Raw genomic sequence first — 25290 nt, 5'->3', positions numbered from 1 at the left:
ATCTCTTGATTTATAAACTGTATTCCAAATCCATACTGGGCGTTTGGCTCATGCGTTCTGGCAGGTGCTTAGGGGAATCTGGGATTGAGTGATGGAGAGCTACCCTAATTCGTTGATTAGGATTTCGGTCTTTATCATTAATTAGATTTAATAATTTATTTAGAGAATTCAGAATTTATATTATTGGTTTAGACGGTTTGGAGATTCAATATTATTTTGAAGATTTTAGACTGTTTAATTTTTGTTTAGAAATATATTAATGCTCTGTTTGCAGGTTTGTAGATTATAGGTAATATCTCTTTCTATTATTAAGAAGGGGGTGTTATAGAGATGTTATCAGAGCTCTGCCCGACCGGAAGTGCCGAGGCACTGTCCGGATTCCGTATGCGTGTGTCTGTGAGATCGACGAGAACATCGATCCTATAAGAGGGGGTGTTTGTAACATCTCACATCGATAAGAATAAGAGTGTTTGAGACCTTTATAGTGACAAATCAACAATTAATGTGTACCAAAATCGCTAGCTTTTTCGTACTGGCATGTGGTGGGTTGTTGGGTCCGGTACGCATTCGGTTGTGGGCTTGGAAAATATATTATTATTATTATTATATTAGTTATTTATTAACAAATATATATTTTTTATATCATAATTTCTATACTTATTCATATTTAAATTAATATAGTATTTTAATTTTAATAAATAATTATATATACTTCAATAAAGAAAAATTCGTAAAAATTAATCAAATTTCAAAGATCGAATCGGTCAGACACTCTTTAGGGGATTAATCAAGGATTAATCAGTTGAATCAGGAATTATCGGGAGTTTTTAGAACAGTGCTAGCTTTGGGACTAAAATTTCATTTTCCACAACAATATCAGACACATAATAAATGTTAGTAAAATTTAGGTCTTAGCCGAGTACTGTAGCTGGCTGCTTCTTGGAGGTTTCTCAACAAAAAATGACAGGCTCTTGGTGGGGTCCTTTGCAATATAATTGGTTAGCTTTATCCCTGATCACAAAAAAATTCAACTTTCAGTTGGCAAAAATAATAAAAGAATGCAATTTTGATTAGCTCATTAGCATTGACGTGATCAAATTCTTCCAAGTTCACTGTTACAAGTCCAACTCACTCATTCTCATCTCTTCTATAAATAAACCACTCATTTCATTCAAAGTTTCAAACACACATTCAGAGCCCCTCTCATAGTATCAAATTTCAGAGCACAAGTCCTCTTCAGTCTGCTTCATCAGCCAAAATCAAAACAAAATGATGGTAAGCTACTAATGTACAAATGTCTTTCAGTTTCGAGATGATTGAATTATTTATTACTTCTTCCGTCTCAAGCAGGGGTGGATTCAGGATTTAAACTCCGGGGTGACACCGACCATATTTTGTGAATACACTGTTTTCGGGGGGAAATTTCATATATTTTCAAAAAGATTAATGATAAAAAAACGTAAAATTTTATTTCAAGGGGACACGTGCCCCCTGTGCGCTTTACTAGATCCTCCCCTGGTCGCAAGTACTTATGCGATTTTCTGCAGTCATATTGGTAGTTTGTAGTTGACAAGTGTAATTTTGGGTGTTTGCAGCAAAAGGTGTTGATCAGAGTGGCAATGGTTGATCAGAAGAAGTCTCGCACAAAGGCCATGCAGATTGCAGCTACTGTTTCGGGTATTTATACACATCGAAAAAAATCAAATTCTCCGCTTGTTTCTTTAATTATCTTCGTAAAAATTGATTGTTAACTTAAATTGATGCAGGGGTTGAATCCGTATCACTAAAGGGGGACGACAAAGATCAGATAGAAGTCATTGGAGAAGGGATCGACACGGTCGAGCTTACTAAGTTGCTACGAAAGAAGGTCGGGGGTGCAGATTTGTTGAGTGTGGGACCCGCTAAAGAAGAGAAAAAACCAGCAGCAGCAGCAACTAGTACTAATAAAAATGAAACACCGGCAGTGCCGGCTATTCAGATGTGGCATCCGATGGCTCCTTTGTACCCTGTTTACGAGATCCGAGAGTCCGAACCAAGCTGCAACATCATGTAACTGCAGTACCATTTTGGATTCTGCGGCAATACCTAGCTAGTTTAAAAATTGTTATATATGCACGTGTCAGAGAAACGTCCGAACAGGATCTTAGACTCTTTTAACACTGATATCTTACCACACAGTAGGTGGAAAGAATGTTCTGATATCGTGTTTTGCTAGTCTGTTCTCTGGAACTGAATTGAATAAATGAAACAAAGATTTTTTTTTCCAGCTAGATTCATCGTTAAATTCAATACCAAACTCGATTCAGCTTACACACAGTTACACACAGAAAACGAGCCGACCCGAGTTCACTTAATGAGCCGATCCTGAGTTTTGTTCACGAACGGCTTTGTTCATTTGCAGCTCTAGTTACATTGTTGATCGGACTTTGTTCAGTTCCTCTGTATCAACCTGATCCTATATTTGAAGACTTTGTTTTGGTATCATTCAGTGAAGAGTAATCAATGAGTCACCTTCTGCAGCTCTGCTCTGTATCGTTTAGTTATGGATACGACATTGATCTTAACTTATAAGTTAAATTTGTCGAACACATTACCAACTTGTATCTTCATTACGCCTAAATAACTTATAACTTTAGTTAAACTCGCACATATGGTGGTGACTAATATGCTTTAAGGAGACAGTGCGTACTGGACTCGGATTTTTCCGTTCTTGCTCTCTCCTTATTTAATTTTGTTTCGTTCATTGTTTGTTTACACCACTCTGCTCAACGATTGTTGGGCCTTTAGCTTCTTCCACATCATTATTGTTTAGTTTTGTGCTTGTGCAAAATTTCTGCTATACATTATTTGTTTATTTATAATGTTGGAACTTAAGATTTATCTGAGCAACATCATTGTCTCATGACTCATGAGTCCCCAGATTGCTGGTTTCTTTTTGTTGATTGTGATTAAGCCAGGGTCACTCTGTTTGCACTAGATTATCAATTACTAACTATCTCATAATTAAGTAAACAGATTTTCTATTACTATTACGTGCCCATTGACGTGATAATCGCGGAAACTTATACTTTTGGTGCATTTTGATCGGTTCTTTTTTATAATAGTGATGAACCTCCCTGTATTCACACCAACTCCATCAATCAAATTGGCCAAGCTGATCATGTGCCAAATTATCTTTTTTTCCTTCTATAATTATAGCTACGCCAGTCACATTCATTTTTTAAGCACTTTTTTTTTCGAAATTCTCATTCATTTTTTAATTTTTTCCCAAATAATATATTTTTATTTACTAACTTTAATAAGTTCTACTGTTTAACATCCATTTCCTTTCCTTTATTTTAACCTTCTTACTTTCGTACCTGCCCCAAATATTAAGTATCAAATGAAGGGGGCGAGAACAACATATTATTAAATTTTTAATAATAATTATTGTTTTGTCAAAATAAATAATTAACTTTTGATCACACATTAAAAACTCTTTTGTATTTTAGAAAAAACAAATTTGAATCAAAAAAAATAACTTTATTTTATTCCGGGTCTAAACAATTAAAAAAGAAAAAAGGGTCCGGCACAAAAATGCTGCAATATATTTACGGTGGGTCGAAACTAAAAGTTACAATATATTTATAGTGGGTCGAAACTAAAAAAGAAAAAAAAGGGTCTGCCCAAGAACTGCAATATATCTATGGGGTCCAAACTAAAAACTACAATATATTTATGGTGGGTCGAAATTAAAAAAAAAGGGGGCCCGCCCAAAAACGCTGCAATATATTTCCGTACCCTAGGAGATCTCTCCATCTCTCTGCCTCTCCCTCTCCCTCTCGCTCCCTCTATCTCTCTCAGCATTCGTGGCTTAAACCTCAGAAAAAATATGAAACGCACATTAATGTTATTCCCTACGGAACGAAGTCGGAACTGGCTTGATCTCCCGGACGAGTTAATGACATTGATCCTTGCCCGTTTAGTTACAGTTGATCGGATAATGATCGCTCGCAAAGTGTGTAACACCTGGCGTCGAATTTGCTCAGACCCCGCTCTGTGGCGAGTTGTGGTACTAGAATATTGCATTAGTTGGAACATTATCAATGTGGCGAAAAAAGCAGTGGACTTGAGTTGTGGACAACTGATCGATATTAGGATCAATGATATCGGGACTGATTCTCTTCTTCGATATATCTCTGATCGGTATAGTTTAATAATTTTTACAGCATTGTTATCACGTTCAAGGGACATGTAGGTTTAGCGTTACTTGATTTTAGTAGTTGTTGACTGTGTTCTAAAAGACGGGAATCAGAATTAGTCGGTAAATATGCCATATAATGATTAATAGGATAAAAGACCGGAATCAGAATTAGTCCGTAAATATGCCATATAGTGATTAACAGGGTAGTCTGTGATTAATCGGAAAATATGCAGTGATCAATCGGATTCTAAATTCAAATCAATAGAGTAACTAATGATTAATCTGTAAAATCGGTGATTTTGGAACAGAGGGTGTTGCACGTTAAATTTAGTGTACTCATTATGTAGCCGGGCTGAATTCTCATGATTTATAGGTAAAACTCCTAATGCTAAGCCAGGTATTCTGAAAATACCTAAATTTGCAACTTGTTTCCTTAATATCATAGACAATCTTCACATATTTTGCGATATTTTGATGTTTGTTTTATATCGCATTAGAACCTTTCAGTTTAGGATAGTTCTGCGTTTTAAGTGCCTTATTTTGTGTAATTTTATTTAGTTTTTCTTTTCAAATTCAGTTGTAATGTTATTGTGCTATCCTTTGAGAATAAGAATTAATGATGGTGTTGCTAGCCATAAGGATCAAGGCTAGGTGCCTAATGAACATTCTTCAGAAAAATTGCAGCCACAGTTTTGGTTCTGTTTAATCTCTAGAACATAAGGCCACGAGTTTGTCTGCTGGTACATTCTCGTAAACACTGTGGAATTATGAACTTACATACGGAGTGTTAGAGAAATCCCTTCGATATATTCAGTGGAGACTTAGAATGGTTGAAATTGTATCGTATATGTACAAATTATCAATGTTTGATGTATTTGAAGAACCAGGGCATAATTGATAGGGAAAAAGGCCGATTTCCAGAACATTCACTGTATTTCAGTAGCAAAGATTATCTGTTCTAAACTGTATTCTGATAAAACTTTCACCTCCAAATTCTTTTCAAGAGTAATCTTATTCATTCTTAAAATGATATTAGAAGTTACTCGTATCTTTTGCAGCATACAGATACAGCGAGCATGTGAGTTTGATGTCATTGGCAATCATTTATCATATAATTGCTATCTATTCTTTAAGTTGCGTAATTTGAATATTGAGTGCAGTAAAATTTATATGTGAAGACATTTTCTTGTGTTGTCGTAGGGTCTAAAGTGTTAAATCCAAAAATTATGGGGGTGATTATGGGTTTTTCGGTATAGAGCATCCATGAACTGTAATTTTTTCAGTCGGTTTTTGGTTATCAGTAAGAATGTATGGTAAATGGATGCTGGGGATCTGGTAGTTTATATTGCAGGAGGTTCAGAAAGTGTTGAAAACAGTGGAGATTGTCAGTTCAAACAAAACTAAAACCTCATCTTTAGGACTTTATTATATCTGTGAATTCTAACTTTTTTCGCCTTTCTTTCTGATCACAGATCAAATCAGCTGAGACGACTGCACCTCTCATCTTGCGACAATATTACAAGTGAAGGGCTGAGTGAAATGTTCAAAGAACTCCCACTGTTGGAGGAATTGCACCTTGATTACACAGCCATCTCACCGCAAGCTATTGAAGTTGCAGGCCGTTATTGCCCTCTGCTGAAATCGTTTAAACTGAACAACCATGGTCGTCTACATGCATTCAATATGAACTATGCTGGTCCTAATGAGGATGCTCTAGCTATTGCAAAACACTTGCCAGGACTGCGCCATCTGCAGCTTACTGGAAACAATATGACAATTGTAGGCTTGGTTGCCATAACTGAAAACTGTTCTCATCTTGAATCTCTTGATATATCAGACTGTTTGAATGTTGCTGATCAGCTTGGATCTGGTTTAAGAAAAAGGCTTTCTCAGCAGATTAAGGATCTCAGGCTCCCATTGCACTCTTCCCGGGACTATTGATATGGCAACTCAATGCTTAATTTGGACGATACCCTCATGTTTCCCGGGGACTATGGATTTGGTACCGCAATGCATCATTGGGAACATGGATATGATACCGCAATGCATCATTGGGAACATGGATTTGATACCGCAATGCATCATTGGCACTATGGATTTGATACCGCAATGCATCATTGGGAGGATAATCTCGTGTTTCCTGGTGGAATTTTTTATGGCGTAGAATTTGACGGGTACAACCTTTTTGCAGATTATAACGCGGTACAATATTTCGGGGGTTAAATTGATAGGTTGTAATTATTTTGAAAGTTTACCAAAGGGAGAGTAACACTATAGTGATTAACTAAATTTATTTTTGAGAGAAATATTGGTTCAGCAAATATAGTCTATGAAATATGATTCCTGTAAATAATGCGCCGGAGTGTCCTAATGTTAGTTGGATATAGTTTTTTTTAACAAATATGACTTAAAATTTTAAAAATGAATATTTATTTTACGAAATTCTTGAGGAAAGCGAAGATAGAACTCACAACAGAGGCGACCTATGATCTTAGACGACAGAGCATAAACTAATAACCGCTTGAAATACATTGATTTGAAGCACACAAATTTTCTATGACTTCGAAATTTATATTTCAAAATTGCGACCGAATTTAATCGCGCTTTCCTTAAGATTAATACTTACTCTGTCCCATTTATTTTTATACATTACTTTTTTAACATACTTTTCAATACTCCTTTAAAACATAATTCCATAATATATATTTTAATTTTTTTCCGAATAAAAGTTTTATGTTTAAACTTTTATTCAATTTTTTTTTAAAAAAAATATAATATGAAACTATACAGTATAAAAGTTTCAAAATCAATACATACATACAATATTATAATAACCGGAATGAGGTATAATTTGGTTCAACGATTATTCCCTAATTTTGGTTATTAAATAAAATAAATAAATAGTGTTATATATCCGCTAAACTACTAAATTGTTAAACTAATAGATATAGTCTATTTATCCTACTAAACTACTATCACAACGTACTAAACTAAATAAATAGTGTTACATATCCGCTAAACTACTAAATTGTTAAACTAATAGATATAGTCTATTTATCCTACTAAACTACTATCACAACGTACTAAACTAAATAAATAGTGTTACATATCCGCTAAACTAATAAATTATTAAATCACGAGACAAAATCTACTTATTCTACTAAAAATATTCTATTATTTTTATTACAAATTTATAATTATTACATATTTATAAAAAAATATTTTAAAAATTAAAATAAAACAATATAAATAATTTTTTTAAATATTAACGAGAACCCGTACGCATAACAGGGATTTAAGAACATGTATATTACCGGACGGAGCGAGAAGTGAATTGTGAGAAGTCACAAATCAAGTTTGACTGACATTATAGTGGACTGACAAATGCTAGTACTTGAGTTTTATACATTGGAGTCCCACTTGACGCGTAAGACGGTACTATAGTGTGGAATATTGCACAAAAATACTCCCTCCGTCCCTTAATACGTTGCCTAATTTGACTTTCGGTACTGTTCACGATAAGTGATTGACTACTAATTTACGTTTAATCTATAATATCAAACATAGTCATGAGTGATCTCGTTGGATTCGTATTTATCAGTACTTTAATACAGTGAAATTTTTATATTTAATACTAATACGAATTTAAAGATATTAACAATCAAAAGTGTGCATTGGCAAACATGTTCAACACAAAGAGGAAACGTTTTTAGGAGCGGAGGGAGTACAAGTTTTGCGTTCGTTAATGACGTCGTACCAAGTCCTTGATTGGAGACTCATTTGCAACCTCTAAATATTCATATTTGTTTGATAATTATAAATTAATTAATAAAAGTAAGAGTTTGTCCAAATATTCAACGGGTGACCAAGAGGATAATTATTCTCTCTTTAACTAACTGAACCAAACTACAATCTTTCCAAGTTCTTAATTTGATTCTCGCTAATCCTGAATTTTTTTAGAACAGATACTCAAATTATAAGACTAATTAGTAAAAAAAAGAATTTAATGAAATTTTTGGGTGTTAAAAATGAAAACCCGAAAATTTCTAATTACTCTGATTTTGAAAACGCAAGTCAACAATATCATTTCTGAGTTTAATAATAATATCTTGAGATTTATTCGCATTTTGTTTCATTTCAAGCGGTTTTTAAATAAAAAATTAATTATCTAACTTCCGCGAGTATGTTGCATATCCGCTTCTTCAATGATTTTTTTTTTTAAATTTCGTATAATTCATCGTACAACATATCTTCCGACAATACAAAAGTATTATAATGGCGAAAAGTTCAATTTTGTAATTGCCGCGCGTTGATGATGTGTCTTCCGAAGACAAATTCAATATTAATTGTAACCGGTACTCCCTCCATCCCGCTGAGATGTTAACGTACACTGTTTGCACGTATTTCGAGGATTCAATAAGGTATAGTTTTATAATGTTATTTTTTGAATAAAAGTTTAAATATGAAATTTTTTTTCAGAATTTTTTTTATTTTTAAAAATATTATGAAAATATATACTTTAAATAAGTATTGAAAAGCGTGCCGAAAGGTAATGTAAACATTCCAGTGAGACTGAGGGAGCAGTCTACTAGTATTCTCACTCACATTCTTGTTATAAATAGTACATTCTCAATAGACAATGCTAATCATTTTCTCATTATTCATTCCATCTCAAGTCTCACAACTCAATAATATTCCTCTCAAAACCAGGAACATGACTGTGGTATGTTTTCTTATCTTGTCACCTTAATCACAGCAGACCAAGAATTTTAATTGATCATGAGATTCTTATCTTCTTTTTTGGTGTGCAGCAAAAGGTGGTGATCAGAGTGGTAATGGTTGATCAGAAGAAGTCTCGCAAGAAGGCCATGAAGATTGCAGCTACTGCCTTCGGTACGTTTATACGTGCAGTGACAGTGACGGAACCAGGATTTTAAATGATTCGAAGCTGAAATACTTTATCAAATTTTTCACTTGCTATCTGCGATTACATGTTTTCAAAGATAAAATCAGACTTAAGATAAAAAAAAAATACAAATTTCTCAAGTTCAGTCGAGGTTTCAGTCTAGATCCTTAGATCCCTGCTACTTATCAATTTTTTCGAACTATAATTTTTTTTCATGGTTTGTTTAATCCGTTTTTCTAGTGTGTACCTGGGAACATGCTAAGAGTTAGTGCTCGATAAGGTATTCACAAAATATTGGTGGAGAGATAATTAATAATGATGGACCCCACACAAAAATCTAACAATAAAATTTTTACAACTTATCAATCACACTTTTTAGCATGTGACAATGTGGACACACTAGACAAACCCTTTTTTAATCGGTTATATAACTAATAACTAAACTAAAATTATGCAGGGGTTGAGTCAGTAGCATTGACAGGAGACGATAGAGATCAAATAGTGGTGATCGGAGAAGGAATCGATACAGTTGAACTCGCGAAATTGTTAAGGAAGAAAGTAGGATGTGCAGATCTGTTAAGCGTCGGACCAGCTAAAGAAGAAAAGAAAGAAGATAAAAAGGCATGTGAAGTCCCTGGTGTTCCTTTGGTCTGTGGATCACAACCTTGTTATTACAACTATAATCCATACCCTGCAGTTTATAGCTATGATTGTGTAGATCAATGTAACAGTTCTGGTTCTTGCTCTATCATGTGATCGATGAGTGATCGTTAACTGTATATGAGGACTGAGAGTTCACAAGAAGATGGCAATGAAGACGCCAAGAATGATTGTTAGAGCAAGTCCAACAGCTTCCTTAAACATCCTTAAACATGCTCTTAACTCCAAATATAAGAAATATGATAAAAAAATTGCACTCCAATTTATCAATAAAATATTGATTTCTCTCTCTTCTTTTTAGTTCTTTTCTCTCTTTTACTTTCATACCTCATTCAAATTTATTATTATTATAATTATAAGGAATGAAGATAAGGATCATTGTTGAAGTTCAAATTCAAAATCATATCTTAAATCACTAATATTTAATATTTTATAATATTAATAAGGAACTTATTAAGAGACTGTTGGACTTGCTTTTAGATTGTTTATTTCACATGCAAGGCATTCATTTATGGAAAATGCTAAGGGTATTAAATTGATTCCCAAAAAAGTTACAAAATGACAAGTGTCAAAATTTAATTGGCTAAATGAAAATGGACCCCCTGCATTTATATCAAAAATACCAATTAAATCATTATAAACTGCCACATCAAACGTGACACATCATTTTGTAACAATTTTTTGTGCCTCGAGCACTAATATGCATAACTCCAATCAATTTTGTTTGTATGATATTTTCCGTTTGCGTTTAAGTAGAGGTCTTGCAAAATTGTGAACAATTATGAATTTTGTCATTGATGGGGTAACTCAAAATATGTTAGCTTAATTTTGCATTCATATTACTCCTTATCACAAATTAAAATAATGGTCTACAATATTCAATTGGGTGCTTGTGTCTTGTTATAGCCGATTCATTTTGAATATTTTATGACATTTTTCGAAATATTAAATAAACGGATTAATTATCAAGTTCACCACTATACTATATAGCAAAATTTTAAATTGACTACCGATAAATTCGGGTCTCAAATTGGCCACTTTTAAGTAGGTAGGTTTCAACTTGGCCACTTTTCAAAACGGTCATAAGTTAACGATATCTCAAGTTTATCACCGAAAATTAGCATTTTTGTGTGAAAATAGCCAATTTGAGACCCCAAATTTATCGATAATAAATTTGATATTTCGCTAGTTATATAGTGGTAAATTTGATATTTAATCCTTTAATGAACAAATTTGAGGGTAAAATAGTAAATGTATCATTATTCAGAACTTTTACATGATTATCAAACAATAATTTTTATTTAAAAAATTTATCATTCAGTATATTCAAATAATTTATTGATTAAGTGCTTTTAATTCAGATTTATCAAATAACGCCTAAGCCTATCTATTCGCTATCATTCTCGTATACTCAGCATTACATATCCATTAATATTTATAGCTACATTTAAAAACATTTCTCAGAAACATAGACACGTTGATTTTGGCTAAAGAAACATAGACACGTTGATTTTGGCTAAATTTTGAAAAGTTATTAAAAAACTAAAAATTAAGATAATTTAAAATTAAAAAATATCCATGAGTTTTGAAAAATAGTCGGATTACAAATTATTGTAATCTTAATTTTGTACCTCCACGGAAATTGTTTAAATCTTAACTAAATATCTCTAAATATTAATGATAGAAATTGTGAGTAAAATATCATCAATTTTTTTTGAATAATTTCACAAAATCCATATTAAATATTAGTAAATTTTAAAATCCAAAAAAATCTTTTAAAATCCAAATCAATAATTATATTTTGGAGTACCGAGACGGACATCAAGTATATAATGCAATCGATGCATATGCGATCATATTATATGACATAAATGTCGAAAATATTACTTTTCCGTAAAAAACAATGAAGAAAATGCTCCCGTGTTTTCGGAGATCAGCAAAAGGTTGCTGGGCAGGATGTCATCAATAGCAATCAGGAGTTGGATCTTCGAAGGACAATCCTAACAGGAAAAGATAGGAGATACTATCTCATGTAAATAATTTACCTTTTTGTATATTGAGTGTGTCAGCCAATTTAAATAGGCCACGAGAAGTACAGATAGAATTTTACGGATTACAATTAAATCTAGTATTGCTATATCACTTGAAGTGTGCTGTTGTTAAAAAAATAAAGACTAATTTTGCGGCGAACTTGTGGTTTTTGTAATGATTGATTGTTCTGCTGTTCGATTACTCTCTCTCCCAAAATATTTTTCTTCTTTGATTTTTTGTACCGTTCATAGTAAGCGATTAACTACTAATTTACGTCTAATTTATAAGATTATAAATAGTCATGAGTGATTTTGTTGGATTCGTATTTATGAGTATTTTAGTACAATGAAGTTTTTATATTTAATGCTAATACGAAATTAAAGATATTAACCATAAAAAATGTGTATTGGTAAACGTGTGCAATACAAACAAGAAGCTTTTTAGGAGACAGAAGGAGTATCAAATTTCGAAATATATTTTTATCTAACCGGCATCATATAGATGTGACCTGAGCTTCAATTCATAAATTTATTGTATTGCTCTTTTTATACTATACCGAAAAATTTTAAAAAAATTGTGATACCTATCAAAAAATCTAAAACCTGAAGTACAATCCGATCCGATTAAAAAAAACCCGAAAAACCCGACCCGGTTTGGCCCGGCCCGCGGGCTTAAAATGTGTCTCCTTTTTTTCTCGAAAATCGGACTGGTCCGAAATTTGAAAAATCTAGATAAAAGTCCGAATTTAACAAAAAACGGATCTAAAAAAGTTTAGGTCGGCCCAAATAAAAATATTAAAAATAATTATTACTAAAATTATTCTTAACAAAGTAAAAATTAATATTAATACATTGGGTTAAAAGTGGAGTAATTCTAGAGTACCAAATCTATTTTCACATAATAAAAGATTATCTTTTTATTGGATATATGCTCTCATTAAAATAATGATACTTGTGTGTTAATACAAATCCACGCAATAGAAAAAGTCTCACGTTGAAACAATTTTGGTAAATCATATCATTAAAAATTTATTATATTCAATTATAAATGATAATATAAATTGAGAAGATTGCATGAATATCACAAAATCATATCATTATAGAAAAGATTATCTCCAATTTGGTTGGTAGTCAATAATGAAAAATGCTAGAGGTACAAAATGAGTTATTAAAATAGTTACAAATGTCACATGTCACATGTTGGTTGCTAAATATAAATGGACCCCTCCAGTTACTTTAATAGAATCAATTGAATTTTTTCATTTCGTCACATCACACATATCATGTTATTTTGATCACCCATGTCATATTATTTTATGACAATTTTTTGTAACTTTCTGTTGTGGCCCTCGCATTACTCATCAATAAAATCATACCCAAAATTGGTTCGGTTTCAAAATGACACGTGACTGATTGGTTATAATACAATTAATCAATAAAATGAACAATGCATTTGCATAAATATCATAGCCCAACACCTCGTAGTCTCCTGCTCCTGTTGTTCTTTGTTTCACAAAAGCTTGTTCTATTTCTTGTTACCATGATCACTCTGAGATTAATCTGCTTATCCAGTATCTTTCACAACCAGAAAGATGTCAAATTTATTGAAATGTAAATTTGTCGAAAGCTCAACAGAATCGAGCTCTCAACAAGTTACAAACATTGTACTTTCTAATTTTTCATTATTGAAACTATCTGCTATTAGGAGGCGGGGATATCATGCACAAGTTCTCTGTTATATTAAATCCCGTAACAAACAATGAAGAAAGTGCTCCAATACCCGATACCCGGCGATGAGCAAAGTGGCTCGGCCGGATTATATGGATGGTAAAAGGCCTCTATTGAAGGTGCCATTCCAGGTCAGATGGTGACGACACAATGATTGTTGAAGTGTTACACTGGTTATGTCATATTAATCTGATATATAATTAATAGAATTATTACTAATAACATAAAATTTTAATATCTTATAATGCCGTAATAAGTTTACAGAGTTAAATAAAAATATTCCATGGAAGGGATTAAGTTATAAGTACAGGAGTTGTGGAGGGAGCACATTAAACATGTGATTTTGCGGTGATATGAAATTTTGCGGTGATATGAAATCTTACAATTGACGATTTGTTCTAAGAAATTCTCGGGTTGAGCCAGAATCTAACCCAGGACCTAAGACGACAGTCAACGGAGGATAAACTTTTAACCACTTCAGTTTAATCATGTATAACAACTGTTAGTTCTGCAGAATGTTCCGAAACACTGTCCTGTTTCAACTAAGTAGGAAGAAAGATCTGGTTTAACTAAGGTGCACGAGTGCTCAAGTATACACAAGAATTTTTCTAATTAATAATAATTTAAAAAATCAAACACCGGATAGCAAAAATCTGAATCAAAGTGTGGACAACTGTGATCAATCCTGAATCTGAACATTTAACCTCCGTAGCCAAACAGAATGAATCATCATATGAAAAAAATCAAACCTCTTTGGACTCGGATTCATCACAAAATGCCTCTGAACTTGCTTAACGCGCCTATGCATTCTCAAGTACTGACGTTGAGATATACTCATCAGTATCGTTTTAATGTTAGGAATGTCCTTGACATCCACTTGAACGGAGAATGTCTTCCAGTCAAGAACATCACTTAATGGTGGAATGTATCCATCAGAAATCAAAACCGGAATGCACTCCGAATATATGGCCTCAACTACTCGTGGACTGGCAACCTCATATCCGCTGGGACACAAGCAAAACCTACTGCTTCTAAGCATTGTTTGATAAGATACTCCTTGTGGGAGGCTATCATAGACTTGGACGTCGCTGTCCTTTTCTTTCCACTGCTCCAAGAGAAGGTACCTTATATGTCCATGTAGACGACCAGCAAAGAAAGCAAGAATTGGACGTTTTGAAGGAGAAGGACCGCCAATAAGGCCAGTGATTTCGCCAGTCAGCAAATTGATCTCTGGCAATGATACATCTTTTGACGGATTGAATCCTTCTGAGGTATTAGCATTACACAGAACCCGTATGGATTTGTTGAACAAATTAGGCACGTGGAAAGTCGTACGAGGGCCCTGGAAAACGTATCAAAACTTATTAATAAAATTACAGCATTCGAGTCAGAACAAGTACTGTCATGCAAGCAAGCATTAAACGATAGCTAAGTACTACAAACTTACCCAATCATGGCAAGAAACCATGAAATGATCTGCACCTTGGCTTCGGTTCCAGAACCGATGATTCTGAGAAATCACGTTTATGTAATCAGCAACGGTGTTTTCAATGGCATGTATTTCCCTTGCTCCAGGTACATAAAGGTATTGAACCATCATAACCACACTAAATGGCAACAAATACACAAGCGCTTCTTCTGGATCCTCTGTTTTGTACAGAGTTCCTTTCTCGATTTCATGTATCAATCTTCCCTCTGTCGAATATATACTTTTGCACATCCCATTGTGGAACATAGGCCTATCCCCTTCTTTGTAAACATAAATCTTGAACAATTTCTCCATTTCTAGATAGCTCCTTTACACATACAAACAAGTTCTAAAAAACTTTAACGGCCTTTCTTAATAAGTGTGCATAGAGCAAAAACGACTCTTATAATGGTACAGAGGGAGTATGTGCTAGGAGTAATGCTAGGTGTACAGAATAGTAGGGCTGTAATTCGGGCCGAGCGAGCCAAGTTTCGAGTCGGACGTAATTCGAGCCGAGAATAATCGAATCGAGCCGAACCGGCTCGTTTAGTTAAACGAGACTAAACCTCTGCCCGAACTCGACTCGTTTAATTTCACGAGTCGAGTCGGCCGGCTCGTTTAGCTAAACGAGCCGGTAAGCTAAACGAGCCGGTTTTAACGAGTCGGGCGAGCTCGCGAGCCTAAACCTCTACCCGAACTCGGCTCGTTTAATTTCACGAGTCGAGCCGAGCCGGCTCGAGTAATCAAACGAGCCGGAACCTCTGCCCGAAGCCCACTGAAACGAATTCGAGCCGGGCGAGCTCGCGATCTGCCCGACTCGAATTACAGCCCTACAGAATTGTGTACAGAATGACATGGCGAATTCTGTATCAAATTCTGTACACCGAGCATTTTTCATGCGCTAGATTAGCAAACTCTATGACTCGAATTGAAAGTAAGGATAGCTTAATCCAATTAAACTAAATAAAAATTTACATGTACATAAATTTGTACCTATGAAAAGCATTGGCATTCCGATACACAGGGCCATAGGGCACATAATCTTGATCTTCATGTATAGACGTCAAGTTTCGATATCGAATAGCCCCTTTTATAGCTTGTCGAACTTTCACTAATCGTGCTTCTATCTTTTCTATCCTACTGTATGTCCTTATAACTTTTGTTTCAGCATTTGAATCAGTACTATTTGCTTGCCAAGTCTCATCTTCTTCTTGATTTTTATCACCCTGTTCGAAAAAAAATCTTCTGACTATTAGTAGTTACCAGAAGGAAACAAACAACGCAAAATCAAACCAAACATACCCAGTATACATTAGCAGGTTCGGGTTCAGGTTCGGGGGAGGGTGAGATGTACGTTGAATTCGAAGACTGTTGAGAGAAGACCACATGCATACGAAAAAGTGAAGAAATAAAATGGTAAATAAATATTTTTCAGTTGTCATGCATAATGAAAAGTTATGACATGGTATGAAACTTACAGAGGAGAATTCATCAACTCCTTGAAGTGAATTCAAAGGCTGATCGGTTTGGTATTTACTGGAATCAAAGAAACTTGAAACTGAAGATTTGTTCTTTAAAGTTAATGGTGAAGAGAAGGAAAAGTTACAAGCAATCACTGATATCAGAACTAAGGGCAGCAGAATCAGTATTGGAGTCAATCGTTTCCTATGAAATTCCAACATCTCTCTCCCCCCTCCCTCTCTCTCAGACAAAATCTCTCTCTCTCTCTCTCTCTCTCTCTCTCTCTCTCTCCCAATATATCTCTCTCTCTCTCTGACACAATCTCTCTCCCCCTCTCCCAATCTCTCTCTCTTTCTCTCAGAATCTCTCTCTCTCTCTCAGAATCTCTCTCTCTCTCTGTCCTAAAGTTCACTAAGTGTAAGAGAAGGAAAGGAAGAAGATTTGGATAGACTGTTTACAGCAGTGCCCGAAGAGAGAATATTTATTAGTTGATTCATTACTTGGTGACAAATTATACCTTCCCCTGGGTGGCCGGTGCTGAATATCAGGCAAAATTATTTTAATCTAGATATTACTTGTATCTTGTTTTTGGTTTTTGGGAGATGTATTCCAATTCCAATTGGTTATCAGAGTATTTACCAAATTATTACGTGTAATCAAATTATTACTTGTAACTAGCTTAAATCTCGTGCGATGCACGGGTTGCCGTTAATATTTAAAATTTTTATTTATCTCGTCATATTCTAATTCTTAAAATATTTTTATAAACATATAATAATTATAAATTTATAATAAAAATAATAGTATAACTTTAGTAGAATAAGTAAATTTTATCTAGTGGTTTAACAATTTAGTAGTTTAGCAAATATATAACATTATTTATTTATTTTTTAATAATAGGATACGTTGCAGTCATAATTTAGTAGGATAAGTAGACTGCATCTACAAATTTAACAATTCAATAATTTAACGGATATATAATTATTTATTTATTTCCTTTAATAACCAAAATTATATTTATTTATTAATAATAGGATATGTTGTACTCGTAGTTTAGTAGAATAAGTAGAGTGTATACAGTAGTTTAACAATTTAGTATTTTAACATATATATAATACTATTTATTTATTTTCTTTAATAACCAAAGTTAGGAATAACCGTTGAACCAAATTATACCATATTTCGGTTATTATAGTAACTTAAATCCCGTGCGACGCACGGATTCCCATTAATATTTAAAATTTTTATTTATCCGTCATATTATAATTTTAAAAATTATTTATATAAATATATAATAATAATAAATTTATAAAAATAGGATAATATGTGGTCGTAATTTAGTAGGATAAATCTACAATATCTAGTAGTTTAACAATTTAGTAGTTTAGCAGATATATAACATTATTTTTTATTTTTTTAATAATAGGATAAGCCGTAGTTGTAGTTTAGTAGGATAAGTAGACTATATGAGTAGTAGTTTAATAATTTAGTAATTTAGCGGATATATAACACTGTTTATTTATTTTTTTAATAATCAAAATTAGGGAATAACCGTTGTTAGGAATGTATGTGCATTAGTTTGATGATATGTTTAACAAAATACTTAAGTAGAAATTTAGTGTCTGTAGCCTCAACGGATAAGACCACTTTGGCTATCCGTTGATGGTGTAGCTTTACTTAGAAATAAGTCTAGTGTTGTAGCATATTTCAGTCTCTGTATTTAAAATGTAATTCTTGGAAGTTGAGAGAAACTATGAGTCATGTTGACTACTAGATGATATGCAGATAGGAAGGCCAATTGTAAATACTTCATGCCTTGTAATTTTGTATAAGTGAAGTGGTATCAACAGATGACTTAAAGACCTTCAACGGATGAGAAGCTAAGCTTCAACGGATGTCTCTAAAGCTTCAACGGATAAAGTCATCAACGGATAACATCCTTCAACGGATGAGTGCATCAACGGATGAAAGCTTCAACGGATAACATCCTTCAACGGATGAGTGCATCAACGGATGAAAGCTTCAACAGATGTTCTGATGATTAGCCGTTGATAAGAGGTAGTTGTACCTACAGACAGAGGCACATGGGTTGATAGAGACAACTGAGATGTGGTAGCCGAATTTCAGGAACAACAGAAAAAGCAGCCGTTCTTCTCTAGTACAAAGATGCAATAGTCAACAAAGTACTGGAGTGAACAGGAAAAGAAGCAAGTGAAGATCTTATTTTATTACTGTATTTTATATTATTTTTCACTTGTACACTTGGTAATATATAAACCAAGTAGAAGCTAGTAATTAGAAGAGAGATTTTCCAGAGCTGTTTAGAAAAATATTGAGAGAAAATTCATCTAGTTTGTACTAGGATGCAGCTGTGATCAACATTGTTTAATCACAGATTTTCTAAAATACCATCTCTGGTGGAACAACAAATCCACCAGAAAAGTTTTTAAGGTCTGTTGTGTTCTTTACATTTGTGCTTGAATATATATCTGTCTGTATTAGCTTAAAGCAATTCACACACTTGTTCTTCTTGAACACACAACTTTCATAAACTGCTCAAAACTTGAAAAAGTTTTGAGATTTACATTCAACCCCCCTTCTGTAAATCTCATTGTTAGTCCACTAGGAATAACAATTGGTATCAGAGCAGGCTCTTGACATACAAAGAGTTTAAAGATCTTGGAATCTAACAAAGATGAGTAAGAAGGATATTGGAGTAAAGATCCCAGTTCTTGACAAAGACAGTTATCACCATTGGAAGGTGAAAATGCACCTTCATCTACTCTCCCAAGATGAAGGTTATGTAAACTGCATTGAGAATGGTCCTCATATTCCCCACAAAGTAGCAACAGTTGCTACAGCCACAGTTGCTGTTGGTCAATCCATTCCAAAACCTAGAGCAGAATGGACAATGGAAGACACAGAAGAAGTCCACAAGGATAAGAAGGCTATGAACATTTTGTTTAATGGTCTTAACATGGATATGTTTGATAATGTGATAAATTGCACAACTGCCAAAGAGGTTTGGGACACAGTTCAACTACTGTGTGAAGGTACAGAACAAGTGAAAGAAAACAAAATGCAGCTTCTCATTCAACAGTATGAATACTTTCATTTTGAAGAAAATGAATCTTTAAATGAAACATTCAATAGGTTCCAAAAGCTGTTGAATGGACTGAAGCTGTATGGAAGAGTGTACCAGGTGAAGGATTCAAATCTTAAATTTTTAAGATCCTTGCCAAAGGAATGGAAACCCATGACTGTCTCCTTAAGAAACTCTCAAGATTATAAGGACTTCACTCTTGAAAGATTGTATGGAATCTTGAAGACTTATGAACTAGAGCTGGAACAGGATGAGGTATTGGAGAAGGGGAGAAAGAAAGGAAGTTCAGTTGCATTGGTAGCTGAAGATGAGAGGAAATGCAGACAAGAAACTGCGAGATCTACATCAAACTCCAAAGATGGTATAAGAAATCAGGAATCAAGCAAGGGGAAAGAGCAAGTTGCTGAAAATGAAGACAACTCCAGCCAAGATGACTCAGATGGAATTGATGAGCATCTTGCATTTCTGTCCAGAAGATTTGCAAAGATGAAATTCAAGAAAAACACTAGAGCCACTAAACCTCACAAAAACACTGTGGACAAATCCAAGTTCAAGTGTTTCAATTGTGGTATAAGTGGACACTTTGCAGGTGAGTGCAGAAAGCCAACTTCTGAAAAGAAGAAATTTGAACAAGTAGATTACAAAAAGAAATATTTTGATCTACTCAAGCAAAAGGAGAGGGCTTTCATTACTCAAGAAAGGGACTGGGCAGCTAATGGAGATGAAGAGGATGAAGATGTGGAGTATGTCAACCTTGCTCTCATGGCTGATTCTGAAGAAAATGAAGTTAGTTTATCAAGCAATCAGGTAATCACTACTGACTTAACACAGCTTACTAAAGAAGAGTGCAATGATGCTTTTAATGACATGTCTACCGAATTGTATCATTTGCGTGTGTCTCTTAAATCTCTTGCTAAAGAAAATAGTAGGATTAGAGAGAACAATCTGTTTTTAAGTAATAGAAATGCTTTGTTAGAAGATAAGATGATTGACCTAGAGAAAACAAAGTTGCATTGTATATCTGTTGAAAATGAACTAGCTGAATCTGTTAAGAAAGTAGAAATACTTTCCAATCAATTAGAGAAAGAGCAAGAGGTGATTAAAGCCTGGAAGACATCTAGGGATGTAAGTGCTCAAATTGCTAAGGTCCAAGGAATTGAATCATTCTGTGAAACTGCCTGGGATAAAAATAAAAAGAAACTGGAATTAATTGATGGGCTGTCAACGGATGTGGAATCAACGGATGATGAAAGTTATCCGTTGAAGGAAGAAAAGGAGCATCCGTTGAAGGTTCCTCAATCAAAACAGGCAGATGTTTCTAAAAGAGAGAATCTAAAGAAACTCAACAAAAAGTTTGGTTCAACTTCAAAGAACTTTGTCAAAGAAGAAGCAAGCACATCCAAAGATGTCAGTAAGGTGAATGTAGGGCACATGACCTTAGAACAGTTAAATAATAGGCTCAAGATGGTTGAGGATAAAAAGGAATCTAAAAGAAAATCCAACAGAAATGGGAAGGTAGGAGTTAATAAACACAACAATTACACACCTGATAGGTATGCTCCTAGAAAAAGCTGTGTGCATTGTAGTAGTGTTAATCATCTATCTGCTAGTTGTAAATCCATTAAGAAGACTCCCATAAATGTACCCTCTTCTATGCCTAATATGTCTGCATCACCTCTGCATGCTATGCCTGTTATGTCTCAACAAAATCCTTATGCACATTTTGTAAACATGCCATATTTTAACAATCCTTATCTTGCTGCATTTAGTATGCCTCAAATGCCATACAATATGCCCATATGGAATAACATGTTTGCACAATCAATGCCTAATAATTTTATAAATGTGCTAAATGATTCTGTGACTAACCCTACACCTCAACCAACTACATCTAAGACCAAGGTTGACTCAAACTTACCTAAGTCTAAAGATGCAGGAGGAATGAAGTCTAGGAGAAAGGCTAACAAGAATGGACCCAAGGAAACTTGGGTACCAAAATCAAATTGATTGATTTTATGGTGTGCAGGGAAATGGAAGAAATCTATGGTACTTGGACAGTGGTTGTTCAAGACACATGACAGGAGATTTCTCCCTGCTCACAGAGTTCAAGGAGAGAGATGACCCTAGCATAACCTTTGGAGATGACAGCAAAGGGTTTACTATGGGATATGGCTTGATTTCAACAAGGAATGTCATCATTAATGAAGTTGCATTAGTTGATGGTCTCAAGCACAATTTACTGAGCATCAGTCAACTATGTGATAGAGGGAATACAGTTTCCTTCAATTCTGAAGCCTGTGTTGTCACTAGTAAGAAAGACAACAAAGTGGTTCTAACTGGAGTTAGAAAAGGAAATGTGTACATAGCTGACTTCAACTCTACAGATGCAGAATCCATTACTTGTCTCTTCAGCAAAGCAAGCACAGTTGAAAGTTGGATATGGCACAAGAAGCTATCTCACTTGAATTTCAAGACAATGAATGATCTAGTCAAAAAGGACTTAGTTAGAGGAATCCCTCTAGTTGAATTCTCAAGGGATGGTTTGTGTGATGCTTGTCAGAAAGGCAAACAAAGGAAAGAATCATTCAAAAAGAAGCTTGAAACAACAATTGATGAACCATTACAGCTGCTACATATGGATTTGTTTGGACCAGTCAATGTATTGTCTATTGCAAGAAAAAGATATTGCTTAGTGATTGTAGATGATTTCTCAAAGTTCTCATGGGTCTATTTTCTTGGATCAAAGGATGAAGCAAGTGAAATCATTATCAATCACATCAGGCAAGTCAACAATCATCCTGACTTGAAGGTTAGAAATATCAGGAGTGACAATGGAACTGAATTCAAGAATTTGACATTAAGGCTGTTCTGTGAAGAAAATGGAATCATGCATGAGTTCTCAGCTCCAAGAACACCTCAGCAAAATGGGGTTGTTGAAAGAAAGAACAGATCTTTAATTGAAGCTGCCAGAACAATGCTTGAAGAATCAAAGTTACCAACATATTTCTGGGCTGAAGCTGTTAATTGTGCCTGCTTCACTCAGAATATTTCTTTGATCAATCAAGCTAAAGGCATGACTCCTTATCAGTTGTTCAAGAGAAGAAAACCAACTCTAAACTTTCTTCATGTCTTTGGATGTAAATGCTTTATACTGAGGAATCAATCTGACCATAAAGGGAAGTTTGATGCAAAGGCTGATGAAGGGATATTTGTTGGTTACTCAGCTGGAAAATCTTATAGGGTCTACAATCTAAGAACCAACATTGTTATGGAATCTGTGCATGTTGTGTTTGATGATAAAAAGATTGATGGACTAACAGATGAGGGACATAATGAGAGACTCAAATTTGATAACATTGAGATATATTGTGATGATAGTGAAGAGGAGACTGATGGAGATGACACTTCAAAAGGGATTCAAAACATGCCCTTGGATAATGCACAAAATACTGCATCCGTTGATAGAGGCAATGCAGTATCCGTTGAAAGACATAGTGCATCATCCGTTGAAGTACAAAATGAAGCATCCGTTGATCATAGTTCATCAACGGATAATCGATTTACATCATCAGTTGATAGAACTCCAAGTTCCCTGCAAAGGACCAACAACTCAGGGGGAGTTTCAACTAGTCAACACTCTGTCTCACATCATGACAATACTGAGGCCACCTCATCTAGAGCACATCTTCCACCACAAAGGAAATGGACCAAGAATCATCCCTTTGAACTGATCATTGGTGATGCATCATCTAAAGTGCAAACAAGAAAAGCCACTCAAGATGAATGTCTGTATAGTAGTTTTCTGTCTCAGGAGGAACCTAAGAAAGTGGAAGAAGCTCTATTGGATCCAGATTAGATATTAGCTATGCAGGAAGAGCTGAACCAATTTGAGAGAAACCAAGTATGGAAGCTGGTACCCAAACCAAAGAACAAGAGTCCTATTGACACAAAGTGGGTATTCAGAAACAAGATGGATGAAAATGGCATCATCATAAGGAATAAAGCCAGACTGGTTGCTAAAGGCTATTCTCAGCAAGAGGGAATAGATTTTGATGAAACATATGCTCCTGTTGCAAGACTTGAAGCCATCAGAATATTTCTAGCCCATGCAGCCCATGCCAATTTCAAAGTCTATCAAATGGATGTCAAGAGTGCATTTCTAAATGGGAAATTAGAGGAAGAAGTCTATGTGAGTCAACCTCCAGGATTTGAAGATCCAAATTTTCCAGACTATGTGTATTATCTGTTGAAAGCACTCTATGGACTGAAGCAAGCACCTAGAGCCTGGTATGAAACCTTATCAAAATTTCTTTTGGAGAATCACTTCACTAGAGGTACTGTTGATAAAACTCTCTTCTTTAGGGATGTTAATGGCTCTAGTATACTTGTTCAAATTTATGTAGATGACATAATATTTGGCTCTATAGATGATAAACTTTGCAAAAAGTTTGCTAAGTTAATGCAAATTAATTATGAAATGAGCTTAATGGGAGAACTAACCTATTTTCTTGGTTTACAAGTTAAACAAGTTAGTGATGGGATTTTCATTAGTCAAACTAAATATATTTATGATCTTTTAAAGAAGTTTGACTTAATGGAATGTTCATCTGCAAAAACTCCCATGGCCACTGCCACCAAACTTGAATCAAATAAGACTGAAAGGTCTGTGGATATTACAAGTTATAGAGGCATGGTTGGTTCACTTTTATATTTAACTGCTAGCAGACCAGATATAATGTTTGCTACATGTCTATGTGCTAGATTCCAAGCTGATCCTAGGGAGTCTCACTTAATTGCTATCAAAAGGATTTTCAGATATCTCAAGGGTACACCAAATTTAGGTATTTGGTATCCTAGAGAATCTGGCTTTGATCTAATTGGTTATTCAGATGCAGACTATGCAGGTTGCAAAATAGATAGGAAAAGTACAACAGGCTCCTGCTAATTCCTGGGAAACAAGCTTGTATCATGGTTTAGCAAAAAGCAAAATTCAGTCTCTACTTCTACAGCTGAGGCTGAATACATTGCTGCTGGAAGTTGCTGTTCTCAAGTGTTATGGATGAGGAACCAACTCCTTGACTATGGACTTCATGTTGATAGAATTCCTATCTTTTGTGACAACACAAGTGCCATAGCCATAACAGAGAATCCTGTGCAGCACTCAAGGACCAAGCACATTGATATCAAGTACCACTTCATTAGGGAGCATGTCATGAATGGTACAGTGGAACTACATTTTGTTCCAAGTGAACAACAAATTGCTGACATATTTACCAAGCCACTTGATGAATCAACATTCACAAGATTGGTAAGTGAGCTAGGTATGCTTAATTACTCTTAAAATTCATGTCTTTATTGCAATTTGATTTGAAGCCTGAAATATATTAGTTGCTAAGAACAAATTTGACTTTTAACATAGTTTATTCCATCAACGGATGTTCCCTATCCGTTGAAAGTCAAAATTGCTCTATCAACGGATAATCATTATCCGTTGAAAGACAAATACATTTCTGGAATTTTTATCCGTCAATGGATAAAACTGAAGTACCTTTCAACGGATGACAATTTGCCTTATCCGTTGAAATGTCACATCAATCAATTCAGGTGTTTAACAGCCGTTGATTCTATTTTCTTAACCGTTGATACTCATACATACATCTGTATGTATTGGTTTTAAAGGTAGTTTTTAGAATACTTACAGTTTATTCTTAAAACGGCTGAAATTCACTAACGCATATTTATTGATAAATC

The 25290-nt window shown here is 34.5% G+C and overlaps 4 protein-coding genes across 4 annotated transcripts; 3 read left to right on the top strand and 1 right to left on the bottom strand.

Moving 5' to 3' along the window:
- The first annotated feature begins 1116 nt into the window (after nucleotides 1-1116).
- LOC141668670 (heavy metal-associated isoprenylated plant protein 46-like) lies at nucleotides 1117-2266 on the top strand. Its single transcript, XM_074475642.1, has 3 exons — nucleotides 1117-1275; nucleotides 1596-1677; nucleotides 1767-2266. The coding sequence occupies exons 1-3, from the start codon at nucleotides 1270-1272 to the stop codon at nucleotides 2051-2053; spliced, it is 375 nt and encodes a 124-aa protein (XP_074331743.1). The 5' UTR covers nucleotides 1117-1269; the 3' UTR covers nucleotides 2054-2266.
- Nucleotides 2267-3685: 1419 nt separating this feature from the next.
- On the top strand, nucleotides 3686-6124 carry LOC141665939 (putative F-box/LRR-repeat protein 9). Its single transcript, XM_074471926.1, has 2 exons — nucleotides 3686-4233; nucleotides 5656-6124. The coding sequence occupies exons 1-2, from the start codon at nucleotides 3686-3688 to the stop codon at nucleotides 6122-6124; spliced, it is 1017 nt and encodes a 338-aa protein (XP_074328027.1).
- Nucleotides 6125-8810: 2686 nt separating this feature from the next.
- On the top strand, nucleotides 8811-9999 carry LOC141668669 (heavy metal-associated isoprenylated plant protein 47-like). The gene is made up of 3 exons (XM_074475641.1): nucleotides 8811-8906; nucleotides 8995-9076; nucleotides 9547-9999. The coding sequence occupies exons 1-3, from the start codon at nucleotides 8823-8825 to the stop codon at nucleotides 9843-9845; spliced, it is 465 nt and encodes a 154-aa protein (XP_074331742.1). The 5' UTR covers nucleotides 8811-8822; the 3' UTR covers nucleotides 9846-9999.
- A 3727-nt stretch (nucleotides 10000-13726) lies between these two features.
- On the bottom strand, nucleotides 13727-17031 carry LOC141663745 (putative glycosyltransferase At5g03795). Its single transcript, XM_074469556.1, has 5 exons — nucleotides 16454-17031; nucleotides 16278-16343; nucleotides 15969-16201; nucleotides 14955-15303; nucleotides 13727-14849 (listed from the first exon to the last, which is right to left on the bottom strand). The coding sequence occupies exons 1-5, from the start codon at nucleotides 16655-16657 to the stop codon at nucleotides 14187-14189; spliced, it is 1515 nt and encodes a 504-aa protein (XP_074325657.1). The 5' UTR covers nucleotides 16658-17031; the 3' UTR covers nucleotides 13727-14186.
- Nucleotides 17032-25290: the final 8259 nt, after the last annotated feature.

The sequence above is a fragment of the Apium graveolens genome, chromosome 6, assembly GCF_009905375.1.
Source record: "Apium graveolens cultivar Ventura chromosome 6, ASM990537v1, whole genome shotgun sequence".
NCBI classification, from domain to species: Eukaryota; Viridiplantae; Streptophyta; class Magnoliopsida; order Apiales; family Apiaceae; genus Apium; species Apium graveolens.
The sequence above is the reverse complement of the archived record's forward strand: the minus strand, read 5'-3'. Positions and strand labels throughout refer to the sequence as shown.

Bases quoted from the DNA above. Each gene is read 5' to 3' on its own strand.
- LOC141668669 (XM_074475641.1), top strand. From the start codon at position 8,823: ATGCTAATCATTTTCTCATTATTCATTCCATCTCAAGTCTCACAACTC. The intron at 8,907-8,994 runs GTATGTTTTCTT...TTTGGTGTGCAG, and splicing joins AAACCAGGAACATGACTGTG to CAAAAGGTGGTGATCAGAGT. The intron at 9,077-9,546 runs GTACGTTTATAC...AAAATTATGCAG, and splicing joins GATTGCAGCTACTGCCTTCG to GGGTTGAGTCAGTAGCATTG.
- LOC141668670 (XM_074475642.1), top strand. The intron at 1,678-1,766 runs GTATTTATACAC...AAATTGATGCAG, and splicing joins GATTGCAGCTACTGTTTCGG to GGGTTGAATCCGTATCACTA.
- LOC141665939 (XM_074471926.1), top strand. From the start codon at position 3,686: ATGGGGTCCAAACTAAAAACTACAATATATTTATGGTGGGTCGAAATT. The intron at 4,234-5,655 runs GTAGGTTTAGCG...TTCTGATCACAG, and splicing joins TTATCACGTTCAAGGGACAT to ATCAAATCAGCTGAGACGAC.
- LOC141663745 (XM_074469556.1), bottom strand. From the start codon at position 16,657: ATGTTGGAATTTCATAGGAAACGATTGACTCCAATACTGATTCTGCTG. The intron at 16,344-16,453 runs GTAAGTTTCATA...TTCTCTCAACAG, and splicing joins GAGTTGATGAATTCTCCTCT to TCTTCGAATTCAACGTACAT. The intron at 16,202-16,277 runs GTATGTTTGGTT...TTTTTCGAACAG, and splicing joins AACCTGCTAATGTATACTGG to GGTGATAAAAATCAAGAAGA.